General features: G+C 40.7%; 1 protein-coding gene across 1 annotated transcript in view; it reads left to right on the forward strand.

The window, feature by feature from the left end:
* The window catches only part of rab10 (RAB10, member RAS oncogene family), a 34,241-nt gene continuing 15,358 nt past the window's right edge, over positions 1-18,883 (forward strand). The window contains exon 1 of the mRNA XM_036581152.1: positions 1-686. Within this exon, the coding sequence (XP_036437045.1) occupies positions 560-686 (127 nt within the window). The 5' untranslated portion in view covers positions 1-559. The remainder of the gene's footprint in view (positions 687-18,883) is intronic.

The following is an 18,883-nucleotide window of genomic DNA, read 5'->3' on the forward strand; positions in this document are numbered from 1 at the left end:
TCCATTCGAAGGCGACGGCGGTCGGCTTCGTTTCAGAACTAGGGACGAAAAACGGAGAAACGGCGGCACAGATCCGGCAATCCAGCGTCGTGTTCGGGCTCTCGGGGACTGTTCAATCTGAAGGGACGGCTGGGATGACGCGGCGCGCCGAGAATCTGGAAACAGCTCGGTGTTAGTTTGGAAGAAAAGAGTAAAGTCGGGTTTTTGAGGGAGCCATTTTGTCCCTGTGACTGTGTGGGAGAAAGAAAGAGCGAGTTGGGGGGCAAAGAGGGGCAAAAATAGGTCCAAAAGACACCCTCCCGAGAACAAACACTGCAAGGACGGTAACCTTAACTTAACGGACTTAACGGGTAGCCAGACTGCTGGGGGAAAAGTCGCCCGGTTCTCGTCGTTAACGTATTAGCCAGATAACGGTCCGGTACGGAAAACTAGCCTAGCTTAGCTTAGCTTAGCTCTGTGAGTTAGCCTGGAAAACACAGAGATTTGCACCCGGTTAGCCGCCCCGCTCTCGCCTCTCTCCTCGTACTTTACTGTTAACAGATTTTTTTAAAAGCAAACGATGGCGAAGAAGACGTACGACCTGCTCTTTAAGCTTCTCCTGATCGGAGACTCCGGTGTGGGGAAGACCTGCGTGCTGTTCCGCTTCTCAGACGACGCCTTCAACACCACCTTCATCTCCACCATAGGTGAGAAAAACGTTTATTTTCAACCAGCTCCTCTTCTCCCCACCCGCCCTCGCACCCAAACGGAGAGACCACCTGTGTCAGAAAGCGGTTCTGCTGTGAGTTAAGCTCACTAGCCGTGAGGCTAACTAGCCACCCTTATCTGCACGATGCTAAAGCTAGCTTCCTTTTCAAATTTTCCGTTCCACCTTAAATGGTGCAGCAGTTACGTTCTGGCGCCCGGTGCCAGAATGGAAATGCTGCACCATTTAAGGTGGAGCCGAAAATTGGAATAGGAAGCCAGCTTCGGCTTCGTCTCGTCCGCTGTGGAGAAATAAACAGCGAAATCATTGAGGCCCGGCTTCGGCAAGTTTGCAAGCCAGCCGGCTAAGCTAACGTCCTAGGGCTAGGTTAGTTCGCCGCCTCCTGATTATTTTCCGTTAGGATGTTTTTCCAGAAGTGGTGGTCCGGGTTTCTCTAGAACAGCCTTGCTTGCGAATTTAAGTGCTCTTGAGTTATGATATAGATATGGAAGCCATATTTTGCCACTGAAGAAGAATATGTAGTCATTTAGTAAGTCATAATAATGAGAGAGCTTTCCATAATTATGACTTAATGTGTCTTAATTATGACTTGGTATCTCACAATAATGACTTGCTTTGTCAGAATTATGACTTTGTATTTCAGTTTTGACTTAGCATATCATAATTATGACTTGCTATCTCAAAATTGTGATTTCGTATCTCATAGTTATGATTTAACATGTAATTGTGACTATCATAATTATGACTTGGTATCTCATAATAATGACTTGCTTTGTCAGAATTATGACTTTGTATCTCAGTTTTGACTTAGCATATCATAATTATGACTTGCTATCTCAAAATTGTGATTTCGTATCTCAGAGTTATGATTTAGCATGTCGAAATCATAATTATGACTTAGCACCTCACAATAATTACTTACTTTCTCATAATTATAACTTAGCATCTTATGACTTACTTTCTCATTATGAGAGCATCTCATAATAATGAGTTACTCTCTCATAATTATGACTTAGCATCTCATAATAGATTTAGCCTGATAATTATGACTTTATCTTATAATTATGATTTAGCAGCTCGTAGTTATGACTTTCATAATTGTGATTTACTTTATTATAATTATGACCTAGCATCCCACAATATTGGCTTACTTTCTCATTATTATGATTCGCTTTCTTATAATTATGACTTAGCACCTCACTTTTATTAGACACCAAGTCATTATTATTACATACTAAATCATAATTAGGAGATACCATTTCATAATTATGAAATACCAAGTCATAATTATGGAAAACTTCCTTATTTTTATTACTTTATAAATGGCTAGTGATCCTAGTGAGCCTCCTGGAGTAAAGTTCCTTTAGTCAAACACATTTGGTTTGAATCATTCTTACTTCAGACCCTTTCAGGAGGGTACAGTGAGGATGTTACAGCAGTGTGTCAAAGATGAGTTTAGGAATCCAGCCTGACAGTCTAGAAGTCAGTTTGAGCTGCACTGACATATTATTTGCCCAACATACTCTAAAACTGAGCGTTTCATTACTTACTGACCGGTTAGGGTAAAGCCGAGACTGGCCTGTACCTAGTGGTAAATTTCAGTATCACAGTATTTCTCTGGGATGCTCTGATATTGTTGAAACTGGGACAACATCTGTCTGGTGTAACTTTACAGTAAAGCGCAACATTTATTTGTATCGGGTTACAAATACCGTAAAATGAATAAAATGCAAACATTTTAGCATCATGACCTTCTGTCGCCTAATCATTCTGCTCTGCTGAAGTGCAGCAAGTACAAAAATCAAATATCAGTCAGATCTAAGCAGCTGGTTGGTACAGATAACTTGGTGCCAAAGCCAGTGTGGTTCTGATACCGTGCGTCTGTAATATTTTCCAGATGTGTCATGGCATTAGATGACTTTTAAAGGGGAATTCCACCCGTTTTTGAAATGTTCTGTGGAATTAAAGCTTTAAGATATAAATAAAGTCGTTCAGAGTGATTTGATGTGAGAAACATAGTCCGAATTGTTCACAGTGGCGCTGATAGGAACCAGGACTCTACCTCTAAAAGCTCCATCACAGAAAGTTATTACATGGAAAGGTTATGAATTCACTGCCTGATGCCTGAGACATGGTCTAAGGTTTGAGACAAACTTTTGGCCTAAAACAGATTTTTATATACATTCATGGTGGAGAGGTACAAACAGGGCATTGTGAGGTGAAACAGTCCACAAATAAAACATTATTTTTTTAATTTACCATCATCAACATAAAGAAACTCAGAAGACTCGTGGAGGTTCACTGGTGGTTTTGGATTGTAAATAAAATGTCTATATTTGTGTTGTAGTCATGGCGACCCCTGGTTCCCATCACCACCACTGTAAAGAAAGTCACTATAAAGAGTCAGTAAGTTTCCCTGCAGTGAACCATTTCACACCAAACCACTCTGAGTGACTTTGTTTACATCTCAACGATTGAGCTATGAAGAACGTTTGAGATCGAATTCCCCTGTAAGTTTGCAGTAATAAGGTTAATGAATGTGTGATTTATCTAAGCTAAAGTAACGTGTTGCACACTTACAATATTACACTGTTTTGTTCTATTCAGTGTCTGGAACTTGTTAACCAGACAAGCTCCATGTTACCTTTCTACTGTTTATTTAGCTTTTTTGAGTATTTTGAACTGTTCTTTAAAAACACTCTGAAGCATTTAGCGAAACGTTGTATCTCCAAAATAATGACTTTACAATAAGAGGGAAAATATACTATCTTTTAATGTAAGTCAATGCAAACAGACCTTTTTTTTGGGGCCATTTCTTTTGGTCCATTCATCATGAAGTGTACACACTACGTAAAGGACAATAGTCATTTTCAAATCACGTCAAAAACTGAAAAACAGAGCCAGAAATGGAGGTTTTACAGCGATATATTGCAATCAGTGGTCGTGTCCTGGCTGTCATTGTTTTATCGTAGAGGAAGCTAATGTGCTGATTAACTTCATTACTGTAAACTCAAATGTCATCTGATACTGTGATGCCATGATATATTAGGTGAAATAGAATAGAACAGTGTGTCAGTATCACAGTATACCAGCATAAACAGTACATCTCTCTGTTTCAGCAGCCGCTTCTGGAGGCCTACTTTGTTCCTGCTGTTGCAGTTTGCAAAGTATTGGGTTGAATATTAATTTTCCCAGCTGGACAATGAACCCCTACACCATAAGCGTAAAAGACCAGTTCTTTGACCAGTGCTTAAAGGGGAATTCCACCATTTTTTGCGTAATTCTGTCATTGCGATGTAAACAAAGTCATTCAGAGTGGTTTGACGTAAAATGGTGCATTGTAGAAAAAGTTACAGACTCAGATTTCTTTACAGTGGTGGTGATGGGAACCAGGGGTCGCCAGGTCTAAAGTACAAATATAGCCATTTTATTTACTATCCAAAAGCACCAGTGACCCTACATGTGATGAGTTTTTGTATGCAGTGTTGATAATGGCAAAATAGTGGAAAATCTGAGAAAATATGTTTTCTCTGGTGACTATTTTGCCTCACAACACCCTGCATGTCCCGCTCCGCTACAAATGGATCAAAATAAACTGGTTAACAAGACGTTTTAGGCCAAAACTAATATGTATATCGTAAAACAGTGTCTCAGGCATCAGGTAGTGTATTCATACCTCTGCCTTTTAGAGGTGGACGTCTAGTTCCTGTGACCACCACTGTGAACAGCTCTGACTATAAGTTTGTCTAGAACAGAGCGTTTCACACCAAACCACTCTGAATGACTCTGTTTACATCTTATTATGTGGAACTTTTAAAAAATTGGTTCCCCTTTAATCAGCTGAATCTGTGCATTGCTTTTAGGTGTCAGTGTTTTTGTCCCAGTGGCCCCTAAAGTGAACCCAGTTATAGATAATAACAAGCTCAGACCGTTCCAGTGACCCACTGCCTTTAATTACGCTCCCGAGTCTGTTTTCCGGAGGGAATGCGCTTTTTGACTTGTCCTGGGAGCTTCTCAGCATGTCCGTGTGTTCCCCTCAGGTTTTCTGGGTCATGTGCATCTGAGTTTGTTGTCATGGATTAAGAGTTGGCTGGTGTGTCATCGCGATTGGAGAGAGGTCTGTTGTTCTTTCAGGCTGGTTACTGTTTTCACAGACGGGTTAAAGCCTGTAATGGTGTGTATCAGATGTTCCTGAACCACCTACATTGCTGTGCGATTGAAAAGGTCGCAAGTTGATGGTATTTGAGGCTGAAACTGTTCAAATGGCTTGTAGGATGTCTGAGCAGCTGAGTTGTCCAGGCTCCACCCACAAATGTGCTCCTTCATGTAAACTCTCAGAAATAAAGGTACTAAACTGTCACTGGGGCAGTTCCCCTCTTGTCACTGGGGTGGGACCCTCAAGGGTACACCTCAGTACCTTTAGTCAGGGAACATAACTGGACCATAATCCACTGAAATGGTATGTTCTAAGCTGTACTGACTCCACACACCCCGTCTCGTCTCCAGGCTTTTATTTTACTGTTCTGTTTAAATCATTCGGTTATGAAAAGGTACAAATACGAACTTTTCACCTGGAAAAACTTATTTAAGGTTCACAATCAGACCTTAAAACCACTGTTGTACCTTTGAGGGAACATTTACACTGTTTGTACCTTGATGAATGAAAATGTACCTGAACAGAACCTTTATTTCTAACAGTGTAGGTTGGACAGGCTTTACAGAACCTTGACAGAAATCCCATTCAGCCTGATCAGTTTAGATGCCGTTTCCCATACAGGTTATACTTTGGCACCTCTTCCCCATCCGCCCAAGGCCCAGTTTAACAATTTCCAAAATATTTCATATTGTTATGAGTAAACTAGGGAACACTTCACCTGACATGACTCAGTATCAGCTGCTCGTGTTTCCCCTGTTTGTGGTTCAGTGCTACGCATTTGTTTTATTAATATTATACACAACAATTTGTAAAAAAATTCCAAACCATACTTGTCCTATTTGAATACACAATTGAAGGGGAAGTCCACCACCTTTTTAATTTGTGCATAATTCAATATTTAGAACCCTTGTGTCAAACACAAGTCATGCAATCTTATCCGGCCTGCAAAAGTATTTTAATTTGCGATCATTGCTATTCCGTTTCACTGTATGCTTCACTGCAGTCCCCATGCACTGTAACGTAACATGCGCCGACTCTCCCACCGCAACAACAGTCTATGGGACGGCGGTTACACCTCATTTCTACACAATTCCACACCAGTTATATCACCAAAAAGCATTTCAGCTTCAGTTCAGCCAGTATAAACACCAAACGTCAGCTCAGCAGCTCAGAAACTGAGCCCCAGTATTAATGAACTTGCAGCAAAGAAGCAATGCCAGGTGTCTAATTCAAGCAAGTAGGTAGGTTTAAAAGACTGAGCTCCTGGGGACGTTTAAACTTGAGCATTTCAAGTGTCCGTGTAATATTTCAAGTCTGTTTTTTTACTGTTTTTGCATATTTTGAATAAACAGTGGCCAGTTTTTCTCCAGCCCACAGATTTGATGGGATTTTTTAAAATGTGGCCTTTTTACTGGTTGAGTTTGACACCCCTGCTTTAGAATAATCCAGTGGTTGGTTGTGAGGTTTTACTGTGGAGCATCTAACCGACTCAGATTTCTTCACTGTGGTGGTTAGAGGAACCAGGGGTTGCACTGTGTACAACACAAATATAGGCATTTTATTCACTGTCCAAAACCACCAGTGAACCTACATGTGTCTTCTGGAGTTCTTAATATGTTAATTTGATTGTGATAATAATAGTAATAATGATGGTTTTAAATCTGGAAAAAGTAGTATTTTCTTTGGGGACTGTTTGCCTCACAGCACCCTGTATGTACATCTCCATCATAAGTAGATTTAAAAAAATACATTTAGGACAAAACATTGTCATAAAACAATATGTCAGACAACATATTCATAACCATTTCATGTAATAACTCTGCATGATGAAACTTTAGAGGCAGTTAACTCATCAGACGTCTGGTTCCTATCACCGCCACTGTGAGCACTTCTGACTCTAAGTTCCTCTAGAACAGAGCGTTTCACACCAAACCACCCTGAATGACTCTGTTTACTTCTTAACCATTTAGATATTTTGAAGTAGAAGGAATGTGGAGATGATTTGTATATCTGTTTATTTCAGACTTGTGAAAAGCACTGCGTGATCTTAAGTGTCCGATTTTGAGCTATGTTGTTTTAGCCTAACTGAATGTAGGCAGGTTGGAAACTTGATGTTGGTTCATGTTGGAAATTTGCCACTGTGTTAATGTTAGTTTGATAGTTTTTTTATAAATGATTTAAAATTGGTGCTCTTAACTTCTTGTATTACTTTTGAGCTTCATCATCTGTCTGTAAAGCACTTGGAGCTGCCACAGGCATGAAAAGTGCTATATAAGTAAAATTATTATTATTATTATTGTTATTATTATTATTATGTTGACCTATTTTTCATTCAGCCTGTTTGAGATCCCACAGCTCAGCCTTGCATTCTAATATTTTTAACTAAATTAGAAGTGAAGTCAGATGCCTGATGTTGGGCTTCGTCTAAGATACACAGTATTGATTTAAAGGTTTTGCGTCATTGATTCCCCACACAGCCTCCTCACGTTTATTTGTGTTCTCTGGGTTATTTCATTGGTCAGGTTTTTTTGCTTAAATTTATCTTGATCATTGAAGACGCAGTGAGGACTGTCCTGTGGAATTGCCCCCTCGTTCTCCTCTCTTTGGCTTAAATTGTCTGGTTAACTGAGAAATCCTGCTTTGTGAAATTCCTCCCAGGTTCAGTCCATCTGCTAATCATCAGGCTGCTCATGACCTGAAGATGAGACATGTTAAAAGGCCTTTGTCGTACATTTTTCTTGCACTTTCTTTTTCCTCTCCGAGGTCCACTTATGACGTTTGTGCGGTTTTATGCACCAAAACCAGTCATAAATCATTTTATGTGATGTTTTCCAGCCTCTCTTTATGGCCTGGGATTAGACAGGCTGTTTAGTTACTGGCACTTTAAGACTGATACATGTAAAAGACCTCTGTTTTGATTGGTTGCTCTGTATTGTGCCTCTTTTAAAAAGCTGACCAGCCTAAGTGGGTGGGGCTAAACTGCTGTAGGCTGAATAGGCAGATGTAAATGTAAATGCGTCTGTTTTTCATGACGTCACAAACAGTGAATTTAAAATAGGCTGTTTTTGCAGCTTAGTCTCTGTATATGGACTGAATGCACTGAGAAGTGAGGTCTGTATTGTCCTCTTACTCTGTAGTTGAGTAGGCAAGGCATGTTTGGTGCATTTGCTTCTGTAGTTTATGAAGCTAAAAAAAATTGTTGTCTTCATAGCTGCATCTTCGTTTGAACATATCAAGGCCCAATCCCGTTTCTTGGTTGAAATCTTCCCTCTGAAATGGGACCCTCAAATAAAAAGAGCATCACTTCATTAACAGCTACCAGCGCTGCTCTGTAGGCGACCCTGCCAGTCTGCAGTGACAGCAGAGGAGGGTAAAGTTCAGCTCCTCACTGCTGGGCTTTAGTTACATTTAGGGCATCATATGCCTTCAAAGAGGGGGGCAATTATTTATTATCACCCATCCCTAATTCTTCAGTGATATGAAGCTGAAGTCAGATATTCACCAGCTTCTTGTTCCAATTTTCCCGTTCCACCTTAAATGGTGCAGCAGTTACGTTCTGGCGTTTCAGGCATCAGAACCGCTGGACTATTTAAGGTGGAACGGGAAAGTTAGCCAGCTACCGAGACATTAGCATACTTTAGCGATTTATTATTTTATGCTTGTTATGAAGAAAACGACCAAAATACACTGAAACGACAGATAATAAACTAAGATAATACAGTGGTTATCGTAATTTTTAACAGAGAAAATTCTCACATTTGTGTGTTTCTTTGGTCTCTTGTTCTCCATCTTGCTGGTTTTTCTTTTTATCTCATAACTCTCTGTTTGGGGTCTCTGAAAAACCTCCGTTTGGAGGGTCATGTAGCTCTAACACTTCGCCCTGCCCCTCTATCTCAACAAGAATCAGGATACCCTACCCCAGACGTGAACGTGCAAAACAGAGGGCTAAGGGCTGAGTGGTAGGGGCGAGGGCTGAAATGGGATTAGGTACAAGGTTGGCCATAAACTGGAGCGGGGTGAAGGATTCCTGGACGCATTTCAACAGGACACTCCCACCCCAACCAGAAGTCATTAAGTGATCAGCGCCTTCCTGGTTATACCAGCACTCGTACTTTCAGTCTCTATATTGTGGCTGTGGGCCATGAAATTCAGCTCTTCGTAGCGGCTGTCTAAAACACATCACTTCCACCAAGTAGGACTGAAAGATGTACAGTTTTCAGACTGCGAGAGCTGCAGTTAGTTAATAATGTAAGCGTTAGTTAAATGTTGTCTGAAGTTTTAAGCCTGATAACACAGAGCTTGTGAACTGCCTGTAGATGATTTAGACCAGGAATGCACAACTCTGGGTCTGGAGGACTGATGTCCAGCACAGCTTGGTGATTTACCTGTTCAAAAACACCCGATTCAACTGTTGATTGGAGTTGTGCTCTCTTTATTTAAACCAATCAGAAGCAAGTTATTAAAAATGATCCCTACAATAATCCTTCATTGTTACGCTGCTTAGCAGCCACTGCCTGTTTCTGTTACCATGGCTTTGTGGAAGAGGTGTCGAGTGTGATTGATAACCGTACCTCCTCAGCGTGGTGAATCACCGTAACTCACGACCCTGTGTGGCATATTGCTTCATTAGCACTGGAATTGCCTGATATATGTGATGTAATGCTTGCTTTGTGCCCCAGAGAGGAGAGCAGAGGCTGAGTGTTGGCATTTCTGGGGAAACATACCGTCTCCTTCCCGCAGCAGTTTCACACGGCTGGTTTAGGGGTTGCCCGGGTGGTTAGGGCGGTGAGGTCGTTGGCACTGACGAGAAATGGAATTGGGTTTTTGTTATGAGCAAAGCAGTTTGGTGTGTTATCGTTGTTTATGGTTGATTGTGTAATAATGCGCTTTCTGAGTGTGTCACGGGTTTCTCCAGGGCTTTTAGAACACTGCTATGATCTAGAACACTGCTAAGATCTAGAACAGTGCACGTGTCGTTAAGACAGATTTAGACCTGTTATAGAGATCCTATAAATACCACCAGTATATAGTAACTGCATAGAAAGACGTAGCTAATTGAACGGCTGCCCGTGATGTTATTTCATTAATTTGTTTTTAAAATTGCTTTTTTACTTCCTTTTAGGTCTGTCTTAGTCATTTTTTAATAAAAATAAACGTAAATAAAACACGTTATAGCTATTTTTAAATATGCCACTGCCGTTATCTTAAATATCGTGATGCATATCGTCAAAACATCTTCAGGCATGTCATGTTGTGTTCACTCATTTTGAACCTGGAAGGCCTTTGGTTTCTTCACCTTCTTTGCTCTCTGTTTTTCCCCTCTCTCTCGCTCGTTTGCACACTCGCACTCTCTCTCTGGGTTGATGGACTTCTTGTAGCTTTTCTTGCATATGGCTGATGCAGCTGTGATGGCTCAGCATCCTAAAATACCCACCGGAAACTCCCCTTCATCCCTGAGCACAGAACAGTATCAGCTTACATACACGCACACATATATAGAGGCCCTTGCTTTTAAAAAGAGCCGAGATGGGGCCTGTTACACACTTTCATGCTCTTATTTCTCTCTCTGTTAAGGAGTGCGTCTTATTTTTCTCGGTTTTCCAAATATATTATGGTATCAGGTGGTTTATGCTTACGTTAATAGAGCTATTGAATTGAGTACTGGTACTCTGTCCTAAGCAGGTCTACACGACTTTAATGTGCTTGCACACCTACCTTGTTTGGTGCGGACCAGTCGAATCCTGTGCTGGAGTCCACACCAGAGAACTGAACCGTGGTCCAGCAACAGTTTTGGGCCTTGGCCCGCTTCTGAGTGACCCCTGGTTCTGTTCACTGCTGGTGGGAACGTGTTTTTACGATGGTCCGCACCAAACGAGGGATTCAACATCAGCACATGGGTTTTCTCTCCTTCTAATGAGGCCTCATAATCAGCCTGTTTCTACATTTGATTCTAGACGCTCATGTCGTTCCTGCAGCTCGTGTACAATAAGAAGTGTTTGATTTTGCACATTTTATTTATTTATTTTTTAAGCCAAGCATCAGCGATCTTAATGGCTAACATCCGAACTGACACATCAGTCATAAAAAAGTCGATATCAAGTAAGCTTTATTGTTATTGCTTTGTGATGCACACAGACATTCCTGGAAGAAAATGTCAGTAAAAGACGCAAAAAAATCGCTTCAGATTGTTTGAAGGAGCAAATCGGTGCTGATAGTCGTGTAATGTAGGCCTGCCTTTTATTGGCATGTTTGGATGGACTTTTTTTCTGTTGTCTTCCCTTTTTATCCCGCAAAAGGAAATGTGTACAGTGTTGTTTACCAAACAAAACGCATTTCCAGTAAGGAAGCTTGGGTTTGTTTTTATGTGTTTACGTATCTTCAGATAGAGTGTAGCTTAAACCATGTGTAAAGTGCACAAAATAAAATTAAAACATTTTAAAACAAATTAAAACTGGTGTACATGATATATTGAAGGAGTACCAGAATCAATCGGAAGGTAATTATTGCCGTTGGACAGACGTTTAAATTTGACCCATATTCCTAACTGATATTCATTGGCATATTTATTACACTTCAGAAGAGCAGAATGTTCAGGCAAAGCTGGTTATTTGTGCTAAAATCTCTGCTTTTTATAAACTTTACTGCATCCAGGCCCAATTTCTAGATTTCATAAGTGTGTATGTGCCTGTATCTCAGTCATCAGAGGGTAGGCGACCGTGTTTCACTCTCTGCTCTGCTGGCCTTTTGTAGCTTCTCCGGTTTCATCCTCGGCACATTCTGCTGCTCAGAATGGAAATAATCACAAGTGCACAGACGTTTATAGGACAAACGAATGTGCACCAAAGATCACAGAGATTTAAACACACTCCCACACTCTTGGTAGTGTTTGTGGGGTTTGCTCTGCGGTGTTACCAGGTTTCATTTATATTAGCCATGTTAGCTTAAAGCAGCCACCAGTCAGCATGATATCTTGGCTATACAGTTTCATTTTGGCTGAACTGTTTCTTTTAAAGGCGAAACTTGATCTCCATTATTCTAGACGTTTTGCTTCAGAGCTCAGTTTGTAGAGTGACTGGATTTGATGGCCCTATTGTGGCGATTGTTTGTAGATACAGGCTTGAACAAGAGTTCTATAAAAGCCTGTGACAGCATGTTTATAGTAGGGCCGAACGGTTTTTCTGAGTAATCTTGTGGCTGATTTAAATGCTGAATACTTTTTAGAAATTAAGGTTCAGGCCTGCTCAGGTTCAAGACCAGAATGTCCACTTTTTCTAGCTTGAGGCTTGACCCCTGGACATGGTGTGTGAGACTGCCAGTAAGTTGTGGTTGTGATCTCACAGCACATGGAGGTTTGGTTGGATCTGATTGGTCTCATCTACAGGCAGTTTACAAGCTCTGTGTTGTAAGGTTAAATTTTCCCCCTTAAAACCTGAGACGTTTTTAATCATGTAGGCTATAATTTAAAAAAAACTTCAGGTCTGGTGATTTGAAAATTGCACTGCGTTAAATTGCAATTCTGATATAAAAATGATTGATCTTTCAGCCCTAGTTTATAGGTTGCCCTATCATGTATGACAGTGTTTTCTATAGACAGGTTAACTGTACTGGAACTGCAGCCTCTACTTCTGGATGCATAACTCTCATTCAGTCAGCATGAAAGCTCCTCACTTTATGGTGCAAATTGACAGATCCTCTGTGTTTGGTAGCACTTGTGGCTGAAACGACAACTTGGCAAATTCTTTCCTCTTCCAGATGAGGATATTGACCAGCACTGTTACATAAAACTCCCCAGAATGTAAACTAGGTTGATACGCTGGTTGGCTGATTCTGTTTTTTAGAATTATCATGCTGTAGATCAGGTCTTTAATTAAAATTCAGTAAGGTCTAGTTAGAGAAAATTTCCTCAAGCAAAGGTCCAAAACCTCATAATGTCTAACTTGCATCATGATTCAGTGCCATATACTGTTTACTGAAGTCGCCTAGTAGGTATATCAACATCTTATACAGTCAATCAAATCAAATAAAGTACAATTCAGTCATATTTCAACAACATTTGTCAGTTTTCTGTTTTTAGATAACACCATGTGAAATAACTTCCCTCTGACTCACTTTCTTCTCTAACTGCTGTTTCTCGCCTCGTCCCTCCCCTGTGTGTGCTTCACTCACTCGAGTCTCAGTGCTCATCGTAATGCACAGATCTGATTGGCTGAGTGGCGTCACGTGTGATATTTACAACGCATGCGATTGGTCTGTGAGTCTCCTGAGCTGCTAAACTGGTACTGTAAAGGCTAGAAATGTTCCGCCGCTTAAAATAGGACCAGCCCGTCAAAATTTAAGAATTCCTCATAGTTTATCGGTTATAGGTCCAGGTCTGCATAGCACAGTGTCTGGGTACGGACTCGGACAGTGGTCTGCCTGTTAGTGACCTCTGCTGTTCAACATAAGGTGGCATAAGATTAGGAAGCTAGCCTTGTTAACATCTATGCTAATGTGTTTTTGCTCACATTTTTATACTGAAAAAAGAAAAACAAACTTTCACAGGATTCTGTGTGATCGTAGACATTTGTGTGCAAGCGCTGAACATTGCAGTTCATCATAGTAAAGTAGTTAATCAGTCAAATTAGATAATTTGGAGTGACATAAAACGACCAAAAAGACCGTTAAATTAATTGTGTGTATGATAAATGGTTCCAGCCGGCTCTCGAGGAGGAGGAACGTGCACTCGTAAGTTCAGTTGGTTCCCATTTGGGTTATTATTTTTGAATGTGCACCCTTACGAAGCTGTGCTTCTTCATTAAACCCTGCAATGAAATGTGCAGATGGTGGATGTTTATGATCATATGACACAAATTAACCACACAGTTATGAAGTTATTGATCTCGGAAGATCAGTTTAAATCAGCTTTCTGTGTTTCTAGTACCTTTGTTGTACAAATTCCTGCTGTAACAGCGCAGCGCTACTGCTAATGTTAACTCGATTACATTTGATTGTTTTTTAGGATGCCCATTAGCCGCTATCACGATAGCCGCTATTCCTCCTGGGGTCCAGTAGATATACTGTACATTACAAATGATGCAGTAACAATCAGCGCAACAACTCATTGAAAATGGCTGAAAAACAAAAAGCAAAATGGAAAATAAAGAGGCTGGATTTTTTAGCTCAGTAATCAGATTTCTCAGTGCATGTAAACTCTTACTCTGATTTCTTTCGAATTTGCGAAACGTGCGAAAACAGACGGCTGTACTGGAAATAGGTGAGCAGTGTCACCGCGAGACGCAGCAAAACACTCTGAGCGACGCTGAAACCGAAGACATCCTTGACGAAGTGAAGAATGTAAATATTCTTCATCGTCTTGATGATGTTTGTTCATATTTTCAGGTAAAGTGGATGAAGTTTGTGTTTTACGTTACGTTTACATCACGCCGTCTGTGAGTCTATTGGCTGGTTGCAAAGCAGAAATCTGATTACTGTCTGATTCATGTAGACCCGGAGTTTCCCCATTATCTGATTACTCAAGTGCATGTAAACGCGTTGATCGGATTACTGACAAAATCTGATTTTCTGCAGTTATCGGATTATTAGGTTCATGTAAACACACTCAGTGAAAGAAAAGGTCATGAAAACCTTTCTCACACACACACACACACACACACACACACACACACACACACAAATACTGTACTGGATGTCTATTTTATGTGCTTCAGTTTCTCATTAGGTTGATTGTGATTTTTGCCAGCTTTCCCTAAAGCTTGTTTTGCGTAGCAACAGTTGCTAGGACAGGACATGTTTATGGGCAGTTTATGGGTGAGCATTCTCATGAATAGGTCAGTCTATGCTGTCATAAGGCTGCCAAAGTCTACCGTGACTGCATACAGTAAGGGGTAATCAGGTGTTGTTGCCATTGTAATGTTTATCTCAATGTTTTGGTTCATCAGTTTATCCAAAAAGGTCTTGTTAACTGGATCGTCTGGGCCGTGTGTGTTTAACTGGAGATCTTCTAGGCTCTCGAGTCCCGACACCGGTCTAATTTCAGAAGAATCGCTGGGACCACTTAATGTGTTGGTGCGGTCTTTTCTGAGCATGAAAAAGCTGCCCTGTATCTTATAGCAGATGAGAACTTCAATCACATCTGCCTGCAGATTGAGGAGGAAATTCAGCTGATGAAACCAGACAACCCGGTGAAAATTCAGAAATCGATCCTCTCTTCATTTTCCATACAGAACAACCAAGCAGTATTTCTGTTAGACATCATAATGCGGCAAAAGCATCGCTGACAGACGCGCTTTATCTCTCCCAGAGTGCATTAAGAGATGAGAAAAAAGCATTTAAGGTTGTTTTTGGTGGGGTTCTCTTTTAAGACGGCTCATATTTCAGCAGCTGCCTGACTTTTATGTTCTCTTTCTCACTCTTGCTCTCTCTTCAGGATCCACCTCCATGTCTTTACCTTCTTTGTAGGCCTGTCTGTCCAGGTTTTGAGGTGTGTAAGTGATAGTTTGGGTTGAGGTTGAATCTAGTTCAGTGCAAAATGTTCCATCTTTTGTCAACTACAGTCTTAAAGAAGATGGTCGCTTTAATGTTATGGAACAGTGTGCAGGTAGAGTTTCTGCACTGATTGTGTTTCCTGTTGAACAGTTATGTCTTCTAAGTTAAGTGACCCATCTGTGCAGTGAAACACCACATACACACTAGGGGGCAGTGAGTTGCCCGGAGCGGTGGGCAGCCCTATCCGCAGCGCCCGGGGAGCAGTTGGGGGTCAGGTGCCTTGCTCAGGTGCGCTTCAGTCACGTGCTGTCGGCTCAGGGGATCAAACTGGCGACCTTCCAGTCACAAGGCCGGTTCCCTAACCTCCAGCCCATAAGGCTCTGATCAGTTTGTTTACGTCGGCTCAGTGAAAATGAAAGGCAGTCTAGGGCTGTGGCCTTTAATGAAATGCCACATGTTGAATTCTGTCGGTTATGGATGTGCGTGTTGATTAATTTTGATTGCTGTGAATGATTATTATTATTATTCAGCATTTCAGGTACTGTGCTACACTAAATCCAATCAAACAGGACTAAATATGCTTTGTTCATAATGAAAAATAGTTACAATACAGTGTCATAGCAACAAAAATGATCACAATAACAATGAGAAATCGGCAGATTGCCCCAAGCTAAAACACAGGCATCTGGTTCCCATCACCACCACTGAGAGCAATTATTTTATTTTTTTTGTATTATTTATTTATTTTTTAAAGGTGCAGAAAAATTTGAGAAATCTTTTGCGATTGTCTTTGCCTAGACGCGCTGTTAATGTGCTCGTGTCGAGGCACCCGGTCGTTCAGAGTGGTTTGATGGGGAAATGATTCGTTGTAGAGGAACTTACAGGCTCAGATTTCTTTACAGTGGTGCTGATGGGAACCAGGGGTCGCCATGACTACAACACAAATACGGACATTTTATTTACCATCCAAAACCACCAAGAATGGACTCCACCATTCCAGCAGTCCACCGTGAATAGGTTTAAATAAAGGTTTTAGACCAAAACCTTTTCTTAAAACTATCTTGTATTAACTGTCTTGTTTCAGGCATCACTGTGTAATAACTGTGAGGGTTTTGGAGTCATTAAACTCTTCAGACGTCTGGTTTCCATCACCTCCACTGTGAACAATTCTGACTCAGCCAGTGTTTTTTAACAAAAAATGGTGCATTATGCAGAAAAATGTGATAAATCTTTGGTACTGCCCATTAACAGCGCATCCTAGACAGTGCGCTCATGTTGAGGCGCCAGCGTTTCAGTGTAGCAATGAAAAACTGTCCGATTTTATAGCTCATTTAAAACGTAATGGCTGTGTGTTCTTTTCTCCCTGACTTCCTTTGACGCAGCTTAACAAATACCTGAATAGTGACGGTGTTTCAGTGTGACATATTGTGATACTGCAGTTGCAAACATGTGACAGTCGGCCGTTCTATTAATTATGGTATTAATTCCGGTAGCATTCGGGCCTCGTTCACCGATATCTGTTATTTCTTAAATGTGTTCTTGAGAAAGGAAAGAAAAAGTCTACATCAGATTCTCGACGTGTTCTTAAAGCGCAGAACTGTTCTCACCTTTGTGTATGTAGGTTCTCTTCTTACCTGAGAACAAATCCCAAATAAGAAAAATCAGTGAATGTCAGAATCTTCGTGAAAACTGCGTAAGAGGGTTTTAAGAAGAAATTTCTTCTTAAGAACGGTTGGTGAATGAGGCCCATTGTTTGAACGCCCGAATTTGCCAACAGTCAGCACCAATCGACAGCTCACACGTGTTTATTAGTAAGCTGTGCAACAACGTGGATACAGTCATTATTTTTCTGCAATTCAAATTTAACTCAAAATATCGCAAGGATGTCAAATCATTGACCCTGTATTGGAAATCGTGGGCCAGATGTGTCTTTATATCCCTGCTGAACAGCGATTTCCGAACTAGTATTTGAGCACCGACTCTTAGAGCATTTGTTTACGTTGACGCTTTATCTCTTCATCTTTATCTGAGTCTTTTTTATCTTTTATCTCTCTCCTTTTGTGGTGTGGGTGCGTTCAGCACTTTCGTATTTATGTGTTACGGTCACTGAGGGTGTGAGGAGCGTAGAGGAATCGGCGCTCGGCTTTAGATGCCGTGAAACTCTGTGAGTGAGTCTATTGTGTAAGTGTGACTCATTCTTTGGCTGAATGATTTGTGCATCATTTAATAACGCAGGGTCCACCCATACTGCAGCTGTGTGTGTTGAGAGTGAGTGACTGAACGCTGAGACGGGTGGGCGATATGACAAATATAATCACGAGACTTGACATTTTATCAAAACTCGGTATGTGTCACAATATTTACACAGAATTTTAATGAACAAGTTGGAATATACGAAATACAGCAGCTGTGAAAAACAGTACAGTTTATTTTTTAATTCTAGATTCACAAAAAGTAATTTAAGATGGAGCATTAAAGCAAACAACTTGTAAAATTAATTAGTAAAATAAGATCACGGCTTAATGGGCCGACTGTACTTGGCAGAACGTTCTGCTGAGCACTTTTCTGTCGTTGCTATGTTGAAAATGCTTTTTTTTGGTCTAAATCTGGTCTAAATTAGTCTAGATTTTTTTATCCACCTTATTCTTTTGCTCTGATGCTTTGAGTGATTTATGGACAGAACGTCTGGCGTAGCGTAAACAGACAACACTTTGAATGCTTATAACATCTGAAGATGATAGAAATGTGGAATAAATAAACATTATCAACAGTCTTTATTGTTGGGATGCTTAAATACTTGTGTGCTGAAGTTTGTCGCTTAATCAATCCTTGAACAGAAGCTTGAACCTGCAGGAGAAACACTTCAGTGAGAGGATCACATTTACAGCCAACACCAGGAGTCGGGAACCCAAATGTTAAGAAGAGCCGTTTTATCCTTTCAGCAAAAATCAAACCACTTTGGTAGCCACAACATTTTATGTCCATTTCCCCATCTTGGCTGTAAATATGTCTCAGTATGTGCTGATGTCCTAGTATAGGCTAAAAAAATATAATAACGAAAACGCAGACTTACTTCAGCTCAGCTATAGCTGCTCTTCTCGCATCTCTGGCAGGAAACTTTTACGCAAAAGTAGAACAGTTTCTTGTAAAATGTCTCTCAACATGCGTTTTTTTTTTCACGAGGCTGAAGTCGCTTCTCATTCTCCAGCTTCTCGTTCGAATTTTCCTCTTCCACCTTAAATGAATGTAACCGCTGCACCATTTAAGGTGGAACTGACAATTCGAACAAGAAGCTGGAGAATGAAAAACTGACTTTGGCTTTTCTGTAGAGTTTATTAAAAGGGTTAAGATTGAAGTCTTTTATTATTGTAGCGATAGCTTGTTAGCCAGCTAGCTGTCTGCAACCTGCTGAGCCGACTAGCGAGGGGGTATTCCATTAATAAGGAGACCTCTAATGTATAAACCAGTTTAAATGGGGCTATTAAGAGCAAACAGTGATGTTTAGGTGGCAGTTTTTCATCTGGTTGCGCTTTATG

The sequence above is a fragment of the Colossoma macropomum genome, unplaced genomic scaffold (assembly GCF_904425465.1).
Source record: "Colossoma macropomum unplaced genomic scaffold, Colossoma_macropomum, whole genome shotgun sequence".
NCBI classification, from domain to species: Eukaryota; Metazoa; Chordata; class Actinopteri; order Characiformes; family Serrasalmidae; genus Colossoma; species Colossoma macropomum.